The 10,775-nt window shown below is 32.7% G+C and overlaps 1 protein-coding gene, 1 long non-coding RNA gene and 1 other non-coding gene across 3 annotated transcripts in view; all 3 read right to left on the reverse strand.

The window, feature by feature from the left end:
- The window catches only part of LOC107629432 (protein ECERIFERUM 26-like), a 5,822-nt gene extending 2,894 nt beyond the window's left edge, over window positions 1–2,928 (reverse strand). The window contains exon 1 of the mRNA XM_016332225.2: window positions 2,418–2,928. Within this exon, the coding sequence (XP_016187711.1) occupies window positions 2,418–2,846 (429 nt within the window). The 5' untranslated portion in view covers window positions 2,847–2,928. The remainder of the gene's footprint in view (window positions 1–2,417) is intronic.
- Window positions 5,023–5,096, reverse strand: TRNAT-AGU. Its single transcript has one exon. It is a non-coding gene; the product is annotated as a tRNA-Thr (tRNA).
- LOC107632429 lies at window positions 8,128–9,685 on the reverse strand. Its single transcript, XR_002358630.1, has 2 exons — window positions 9,299–9,685; window positions 8,128–9,206 (listed from the first exon to the last, which is right to left on the reverse strand). It is a non-coding gene; the product is annotated as an uncharacterized LOC107632429 (long non-coding RNA).

Here is a 10,775-nt window from a genome sequence, read left to right on the forward strand (position 1 = left end):
ATGTAAAAAATATATTTTTAAAAAATATGTAAATTATAATTTTTCAATTTTTTTTATTTTGTTAGTATTTTTATTTTTACTACTAGAAATTTGTCAATTACGCAAAAAAAAAATAATTAATTTTTTTATCAACTTATTAATGATACCCAAATAAACACTAAACAAAATGATTATATTTGAATAAAAAAAATAACGATACTTCATCTAACAATAATTAAATGTGTAGGGTTGTGTGAATGAGGTTAAAAAAAATAAACTGTGAAATTTATACACTCAAAAGTAGTTATTAAAGTAATTCTAATATAAAGACAGAAGATAAGACTAATAATTACAGTATATCAAACTTTACGAGCGGTAAAACGAATAAACCATGCAACACCTCCTCCTTAATATAACATACAATTAGCTAATATATTAGGTGTTTAGAAATGTCAGTATTTTAATAATTTTAACCATTAATTTCAATTATAAAAAATATAATATATATTAATCAAAATTAATAGTTAAAATTATTAAAACATTAATATTTTAGGTACATTTAAAAAGGTAGAAATTTAGGTGCAGTTAATTTTATTTTGATAGATGAGAGTCGTTAAATGATAATTTAATCAAATCTATTAAATCATTTAATTACTCTCAACTATTAACTTCACATAAAATTAACTGCATCTGAATTTTTACCATTTAAAAACTTTCCCAAAAATATACCTATTACCTAACCACTTTGGTGTCTCACGAATGCTTTTGTCACACCTCCTCGTATAAAGTATCAATATCATGCATTGACGCTGACAAGTGACAACCATAATAAGCCTGCATTTATATGCTGAACTATTTATATTTAGTTATTTTCTAGGATTTTGTTATCATATACACTACATCCTTATTTTTATATATACAGTATTGAATATTATTAAAGAAAATAATACATGTAGATATAGTGGAAAGGATCGGAATAAAAAACAAATTCTTAAAATAGAGTGAGTTCTTCAATTATAATACTGGAATGAAGAATTCAAAACTTTTTTTTTTTTTCTGTGTCGTTAAAAGTTGGTGTCTCATTTACATAACTATAGTACTACTGTTTACTGAAACTGTGGTCCATATGATATTAAACTTTATTCATCTGTGCTTTTTTTTTTTTAGTTTTTTAAATTTAATAAAGGTTAAAATCGATCTTATTTTAAAGATGTAAATAATATTTATGAAAACTCAGTTATAGTTGTTTTCATATAAAATTGATAGTTGATAACTATTAGATAATAATTTAGTCAAATCTATTAAATTATCTAATAATTTTCGGCTATTAACTTTAGATGAAGACAACATGTGAGTTTTTATGTATGAAGCACGGACACTTCGCTGAGTTGCCAAGTGTCGGACACATTTCAGACATGACATTCACCGACACGCGTGTCTGCTGCAACCGTGTCTTAATAAAAAATAAAAAATTCTTCTTCGAACACGTCTGGACACACCTAAATATCATCACGTATCAACGTGTCCAGTCTTATTCTTAACATATATTCTTAAAATAAATTTAGATATAGTATATATTATCATTTATTAAAACAAAAAATATTTTAAATACTTGATATAATTAAAATAAGATATTAAAAATAATTAAAAATTTTAATTTATATTTTAATATAAATAAAATATTAAAATATCATTACGATTTATTTAAAAAATACTTTATATTTTATATGTATGCGTGTCCCTATATCATGTAAGATTTTAAAATTCGCGTGTCGGCGTGTCCTGTATCGTGTTACATGTCCGTATCACTATCCGTGCATCATAGGTTTTTACTGATAATAATATGCTATTTTTCTTTTTTTTTTTCCTTCCAATTCATTAATTAACATTAGCAGTTCCTAGCTACTTCCTAAAGGAACCAGAAAAAAAAAAAAAAAACACTTCCATAATAATAGCTTTCTCTCCGTTTATTGATGATTCAATTTGAGTAGTTATTGATTCTTCAAGTCTATGAGGTGAGAGACGCAAATACGAAAAATAGAGCTTTAGAAAAAAATATTTAACCCAAAAAAAAACTTTCAAAAAAATAATGTTAAATGATTAAATATATATAGAGAGAAATGTTTATCTTACTGGTTTTTATATATATATATATAAGGTACTTTATCATCGTTATAAAACAACAAGGTTATATAAGTGTAATCGAATTTGATCCCTTTAAAATTCTTACGTATTTTTTAACCACTAAATTACTCAGGTGCAGTCAATTTGACTGATTTGACTAAATTTTTATCTAACAGCTCTCAAGTATCAACTTCACGTGAAGTCGACTTCACCTGAATTTTTACCTGAATAAAAATATAACTTGAAAAACATAAAATGTGTGATGCAAAATAATAAATGATAATAAAGCATTATGATGTGTGTAGGCAGAGCACCTGCAACAAAATGGGAGGAGAAAAGAATAATTCAGGGCCAATGACTTGTTGAGAGGCCAACAACTTGTATGAACCCCAATCCTTCATTTCAAGCCACTCATCCAAGGTTTTGTCACACTTTGCCTCAATGAACCTTGCTCCACAATCATTGCACTTGATGAACGGCCGGCCGGTTTCCGATCGCCGAAACCGGCCGCAGGTTATGAAGTAGTGGTTGAACCAAGGAAACATTCGTTCCTTTATGTGCATGATGCTTAGGCTTTGTGCCACCTCACTATCAAAGAAATAAATCATTCTAAGGTAGTGAAGTTTCATGGCCAAGTCTAGGCCGGCCGGATTGTGGAACACGTCTGTTCCACTCACTCGGCCTGGCCCGACCGAAGATAGTCTCAGGTCATACACTAAGCTCTCTTCTTGTGCAAAACCCATGGTTATTAAACCAAAAAAAAATTGAAAAAAAAAAGAGATAAATTAAAGGAAAAGAGGGACTTGGGTTGGTGTACCAAAGTGGGAGGTTGCCACCAACAATATATAGAGAGTGATGGAGTGGGGGTTTTGCAAGAGGGACCATTCTTGGATGGTTGGAGATTTTAATGGAAACTTATTGTGCGTTCACTCGCCATTGGTTCGTACACAATGAACGGTTAGAGACTTCCATTTTTTTATTTTGTTTTTCACAAAATGCTTTTTATTTTGTTTCCAATCCTCAAAATAACTCCCCTTTTTCTACTTGTAAATATACCTTAATGCCCAGGATAATTCTCAAAACTTGTTTTTCTTTTTTTTTTCCCTCACAACTCGCAAGCACACCTTAAGTTAAAGGGCAATGCTACGTAACTAAAATATTATAGATAATAAATAAAGGTATATGACTAATAGTATTTGCATTGATAAGAGAGTGTGAATCACTTTCTTAATTTAATTGACGCAATTAATTTTTTTCTATCATTAATTATCTTTCCTTATTTAATTATACAAAAAGTTAATTCCAAATTTAATGTGAATCATTGTGAAAATTTCTCTTTCATTATTATTACATGTATTTATAATTGTATAATTTTTTTCTTCCAAATAAAAATTTCAAATTCTTATATTTTTAATTAAAAAAAAAACTCAAATCACCTCAATACATTTTATAAAAAATAAAATATTTTAAATTTGATCAATTTTTATTTATTGAAAATTAAAAATATCTAAAATTGTTGGTTCATGACCTGCAAAATAAAATAATAAATAATAATAAATTAGCACCAATTTATTGATTATGGATATTATATATATAAAATTATAAATATTATACGTATAAAAATATGGATGTTAAATTAGAGAATTTAACAACTTCTGGTATACAACTCATATTTTACATATAGGCTATTATAAAATAAAAAAATTAAAATTAAAAAATAAAATTTAAAAAATAATTATTAACTCGTCGTATTAAAATCAATAAATAAGTATACATATGAATAGTAAATAAAAAATATTAAAATTATGACCCTTTGGTGTACATGTAAGATAATTTGAAATATATAACAAGACACATAGTTTAAAATTTGGTAATATTAATTGTAAAAATTTGTTAATTATAAATATTATACGTATGAAATTATGAATGTTATGAGTATGAAATTATGGATGTTATTAATATAAAATTTTGGATGTTATGTATATCTTACTTAATTATGGATGTTATGTGTATGAATTTGTGGATGTTATGAATAAATTTGTCAATTGAATAAATTAATTTAGGTATTTGACATTTTTTTTTCAAATCTAATTATAGTAAAGTTTAAAAATATATGTGAATTAAAATAAATCATTTTCACTTTGAAAACATGAAATAAATTTTTAAATTATCAAAGACGGTGATTTAAAAAATTATACATTAATTTAAATGTATAACGTCTTCAAAAATAAAATATTAAAATATTTTGAATCATAATTTATTAGTATATATGTAAAATAATTTGAACTACATAATAAAATATAGTTTAAATAATTGATGATAAATATTAAATACTATAACGGACAAAGAATCAATTGCAATTATTTAATGTAATTGATATTATAATTACCGTTCTTAAATATAATTATTATTAATCTTTATTGTATTTTTATATATAAAAATTAAATTATAAAAAGAAATATTAAGTATTGATTACAATAGTGCCTACTAAAAAGGGATATGATTTTCTAATTAATATCATTAATTAGCAGATTTGATAAGAACGGTGATAAGTAGATAGAACGGTGATAAGTAGAATGATAAGAGAGTGAAGTAAAAAATAAAACTGTTATTAAGTGATATAAATAAAGTAAAATATGAAAAGTTTTGGCTGATTATGGCTGAAAAATTTTGTTTCCAATCCTCAAAATAACTCCCCTTTTTCTACTTGTAAATATACCTTAATGCCCAGGATAATTCTCAAAACTTGTTTTTCTTTTTTTTTTTACCTCACAACTCGCAAGCACACCTTAAGTTAAAATGTGATTTCTTTGTAGGCACTAGGCAATCGCTTGCTTGTTTCCTAAAAACTCACCTATCTCGCAATCTTAATTTAAAAGACTATACTATTGAACTAGAGTTTATTAGTAAAACTTAATTTGCTTTCGTTGAGAATCGAACTCAAGACCTCCCGCTTACTAAACGGGTGCTCTAACCAACTGAGCTACGAAAGCAATTGTTAAATAAAAATTTTCTATTTTTATGATATCCTTTACTAATATTTAGACTATAAAAAATGTATTATTTAACATGAGCTTTTAAAATCCCCTGCAAAATAACTCCAAAACGGCCGTTTTATAAAAATGGCCACAAACTAATAGCAGGACATAAAATTATGTCAGTTTTGCAAGTCGTTGTAACAAATTTTGTAGGAGTAAAAACCGCCGCAAAAAAAGAAAAAAGCGTCGCAATTTAGCGGGTTTTTTTAAGAATTATGTGTTGAATGCAATCAATTGTTAATGAATATAGATCAAAAGTGGCTTACCTGAATGCATGTTATTTGGAGAGCCAGGCCTGTAACTCCAGAAAGTGTTCCATCCCCTATTATATATATGTTTGCCAATTTTATGATATCTATTATTTAGTGTCTAAATATTAACACCCAACTAATCAACTACCAGGCAACTTATCATTAATTAATAATTCTGATTTTTTAAATTAATATTAGGTAGTAATTATTTAAATTTTTTTTTTTTTAAATATAAAATTAATAAATATTAATTACAGTTATTTAAAAATAAAACATTTGGTTCAATCCGTATTTATTTCCTCGTTATTATCAACAACGTGTGTGGGGATGGGGCAGAAACACATTGCAATTTTTGTAAGTGATTGAAGAATTTTTCATAAAAACGAAAATTAAATTCATATTTTAAAGTTTAAACATTGTGAATAATATAAATATATCATTAAATAGTATAGCATCAGTATTCTAGCAATATGAATTTAAACTTAAGGAAAAAAGGGATCACTTTTCAATAAATCGAGAATTATGAAGTCGCCTTTTAACACTTCAAGAAACTCTTGTTGAAATCACATGTGTTGGCAAAATCGTAAAACAGAAAGCTGCTACATCTATACTTAGCAATCTCAGATGAAACAATGGACGCGACACTCATTCGAAAAGCGGAGAGTCGACAATTTTTGGTGTATTTCATCGGCAAGATATTACAGAATGAAAAAAATCGATACTCAACGTTGAAAAAACTAGCTTTTGCCTTGCTTATCTCGTCCCGACAACTCAGGCAATACTTCCAGTCACCCGAATCGTAGTTTGAACCGGCCAGTCCATCAGACAGGTGCTGCAGAAACCTAACTTGGTGGGTAGGATAATGGTATAGTTGAAAGAGCTATTATAGTACGACGTCACCTACCAGCCAAAGCATGCTATCAAAGTCCAGGCCATGGCAGACTTCTTGGCCGAAATGGCCAGTCCTGATACCGAGCCCCCGACCCAACAACGGGAGCTCCACGTGGACAGAGTCTCCTATAATGTTTCAGGCGGGGCGGGGGTGATTCTGGACAACTTGGACGGGATCTTATACGAGCAATCCCTTAAGTACGAGTTTCCGGTATCGAACAATCAAGCCAAATACGAGGCTATTTTAGCTGAACTCTCGTTAGTCAAGGAGGTCGGGGCCAATAGTTTGCTTGTCAAAAGCGATTCCCAAGTGGTCACCTCGCAAATCAACGGCACCTACCAAGCTTGGGATCCACTCTTCCAAAAATACTTGGAAAAAATATGAGAATTGTGTACCAGCATTGAAAAGGTTGTAATCCAGCACGTTCCTCGAAAAAGGAACACCAGGGTGGACTTGTTGTCAAAACTGGCCAATACCAAGACCTCAGGTGGTAACCTCTCCGTCATCCATGGGGCGGTCAAGGAACCGTTAGTAACCTTGGTGGTAGATTCACCGGAGGACGCCGACTATACCACACCCATCCGACAATACTTGGAGGTGGGAAAGCTTCCTGAAGGTGCGCCGGAGCAAAAATGTGTGAAAAGAAAAGCAGCCAAATACACTATAATCCAGGGGACTCTATACCGAAGGCGAACCTCCCAGCCCATCCTAAAATGCTTATGTCTCGGACAGAAGGACTATATACTAAGGGAGATCCACGAGAGGTACTACGGCCACCACATGGGGGAAAAGGCGTTAGTTCAAAAAGTCGTGAGGGCCGCGTAATACTGGCCCACGATAACCCAGAAGGCGATGAAGCTCATTAGGTCATGTGTTAAGTGCCAAGAGAACGATGAACTTCACCAAATCGATCGAGGTTGAGGCCTTGGCCACAATAACGGCTGCTCGATGCGAAAAGTTCTTTTGGAGGCAAATAATCAATCGCTTCGAAATTCCGAAAATCGTCATCTCTGACAACAACACTCAATTCTCCAACAAAAAATTTCGGAGTCTCCTTGAGGGGTTAGGGATCCGACAGCATTTCACTTCCGTCGATCACCCTCAAACCATTGGCCAGATAGAAGCCGCCAACAAGGTAATCCTAAAAGGGATCAAGAAGAGGCTCGAACAAAAGAAAGGGGATTGGGCAGAAGAGTTCGACTTAGTCCTCTGGTCCTACCGCACCACATCATAGTTGGCAACAGGAGAAACCCCCTTTCAGTTAACTTACGACATGGAGGCCATGATCCCGGTAGAGATTGGGGAGCCCAGTCCCAGGTTTCTCATCGGGGCAATTGACCGAGGAGCAGAGCTTGACCCGCTGGACGAAGTTCGAGCCCTAGCTCACCTGAGAGAAACAACCCTTAAGCAACGGCTAGCCCTCAGGTATATCTGAGGCATCTGCAAAAGAGACTTTGAAGTGGGAGATTTGGTTCGACGACAGAACGATGTTGGTGTCCGGAATTTTAGAGAAGGCAATTTAGCAACAAAGTGGGAAGGACCCTACCGTATTCGGGAAGCATGCATCAAGGGAGCGTACCAGTTGGAATGATTTGACGGTTCAGTCATCCCCAGAACTTGGAATGTTGTCAGCCTTAAGAGATTCTACTCGTAAAAAGTCTGATTTGTAAAGGGTTAAGCCCCTATGTACCTTTATGTCCTTCATCGTTTAGTTATTTTGTCATGGGTACTCTTTTTCTCCACTCTCGACCTACCAGGTACCTAAGGGAGGTTTTAATGAAGCCCAAATAATAAAATGATTTTAAGTTATTTCTCTTTAGTTTCTGTTACAAGTACTCAGACATACAAGGATTATTGCTAATGTTCTATACTTTAAAAACATTTGGAAGTAAGTGACAAAAGCGGCACCCCAGGCCTGATAAACCTGGTAGCCAAAAAAACCATCCACACGGATATCCGAAGGATAAAACAAAATTTACACAAAAAAAAAAAAGAATACCAACCAACATGGTCTCATAACAAGTCTGACCATAGGACATAAATATAGAATACAAAAAATTCCAGAACATGGCAAACATAAAAATAAAGAGACAAGGAAGCCGCTACAGTCTCTTCTCGACGCTGAGGTCCATGATCTGGCCATCACGAATTGTCTTGAAAGCACCAAAATTGGGAGCGAGAAGAGCTACCTGGGATTTAGGGATTCCTCGGTGGCAGAGATGGCTTCTTTCACATCCGGCACGACTTCTCTATTTCTCTTCCTCAAGGTATCCGCTAAAGCCTCGACAGCCTTCATATTCTTTTCGGCCTCCGTTGCTCGACTCTCCGCCTTCGCAACCTCTGGCCTTAGCAGCATCTCCAAATCCTTAAGGCATTGAACCTCGCTAGCAACTTCCTGAACTGAATTCTTCACCTTAACCCTGGCCTCTTCAGCCGATTCCTTCTCTTAACGAGCCGCCACTAGGTCCACCTGAGCCTAGCAGAGCATGCCGTCCAAGACATGAGACTGTCCTAGAACCGTCTCTGTTTTGTGCACCACGGTGACTGAGCAAAGTAGAGAGCGATAAACTCACTTCGCCTGTTCCTCTAAGTCACAGTCGGCAAAGAACTACTTAGTCCCCGGATGCTCGTCAATAAAGGCAGGGGCATCGAAGGACTTCTCCATCATAGAGGGAATAATGACCCCTTTCCTTTCTCGCTAGGCACGATCTTCCTCTTCTTCACGGGTGACGGGGGCACGATCTCATGAATATCGTCTTCAGGCTGAGCCCCAGCAGCCTCGTGGGGCCCTCCAGCCTCAGCCCCTTGGGGCAGCCCCCGAGTCAACAGTCTCCTCGGTCTGGGGCTACTCGTCATCCTTGTCTTCGATTAGGAAGACATCCATCAAATTCTCCATAATGGTGAGACCGCTTGCCATATCAACTGCGAAGAAAACTCGTGAGCCCAACAAAAGGAAAAGAACGAGAATAGAAGATATAAAACAAAGGTAAGGACAATGCAAAATACCAAGATACCTATCCACATATTGACGACCAGTATCTTGATCACTCATCACATGGCGATGGTTTAGTGCCCTATTCCTAAAAATGGCCAATAACACCTCAATGATGTTTTTGTTTTCCAGACTCAAACCCTTGTAAGCCACTTTTACGAGGTAGTCGGCCGTAGCCTCATACTTCCAGAACGTGAGGAACTGGAGCTCTCCCTCCAAGGTTAACCATAAGGGGTGATGACCTCCAATCAACCGTACATTGAAGTACTCTTTTTTAAACCCGTAAAACGAGTCCTCAAAAAAGCCAATGATCTTCCGGTCTTGGATAGCCCATAAAAACATGTACCCATTTTTTAACTTGTCCGCTCGATATAGTTATAATCTATATAGGAGAAATAATACTACGTGGTAGAGCTGAACGTAATATGTTGTTAAATTTCATCAAAATTTATCAATGAATCTTACAAAAGGATTTATATGTTTAACAGAAAAAAAAAAATAAAAAATAAATTGTCATTTTTTAATCAATAAAATAAGAATTATCTAAAATAAAAATGAACAAAACTGAAATGAAATTTTACTCTTTGTTAATTTACTCTTAAATTAAACCTCAACTACTTTTGATAAATCTTGAATAATATAATTATTTGATGCCAAGCCTTATCCACTATCCTATTGAAACACAGTATAATATTCATTAATCAAGCTAAGGAGTAACAACGATTCTTTAAAGAGAAACATTATTATATAAATACGGGTAAAGTATATTTTTTGTTTTTGAAGTTTGACAAAAGTTTTAAAAATACTTCAAAATTTTATTTTATTTTAATTTTGTTCTAAAAATTTTCGATTTGCATCAAATATACTTACGGAGGCTAAATTTTCAAAAAATTTAAGACCAATAGAATAATAATGCATGAAAATTATGCTTGATTTGTTTGTGTTGAGGGGTTGTTTTTATGAAATTGTTGTTAAATCGATCTTAAATTTTTTGAAAAATTAACCGTCAGGGGTATATTTGATGCAAATCGAAAACTTTTCGGACAAAATTAAAACAAAATAAAATTTAGGAATATTTTTAAAATTTTTATCAAACTTTAAGAACAAAAAATATACTTTACCCTATAAATAATTAGTTTTGAATAAATAATGAATTACGATAAAAATAAGATAAATATATATTCTGAAATTGTTATGTGAGATTTTTAAACATTTTCTTTGAGTCATTCTAAGTCTCTAACATATAATTGTCAAAATTAATTTTTTTTTAGACGATATTTTTCTTCCGTTTAAAATTAAATAGTCTAAGTAGTTACCTATTACTGCCTGCATGTTCATTAATTATTATCCTTGATGCGAGTCTTATCAATATAAAGTCAAACTGTTGTCGTTATGACAATTTCTTCGTAAATTATTATTTGTTTTTCGAACTATTTGAGCGGAGCTGATTAATACATATCCCATAAATGCGGTGTTGTACTTACATGTCACAATTTACT

Source organism: Arachis ipaensis, chromosome B03, assembly GCF_000816755.2.
Source record: "Arachis ipaensis cultivar K30076 chromosome B03, Araip1.1, whole genome shotgun sequence".
Taxonomy (NCBI): domain Eukaryota; kingdom Viridiplantae; phylum Streptophyta; class Magnoliopsida; order Fabales; family Fabaceae; genus Arachis; species Arachis ipaensis.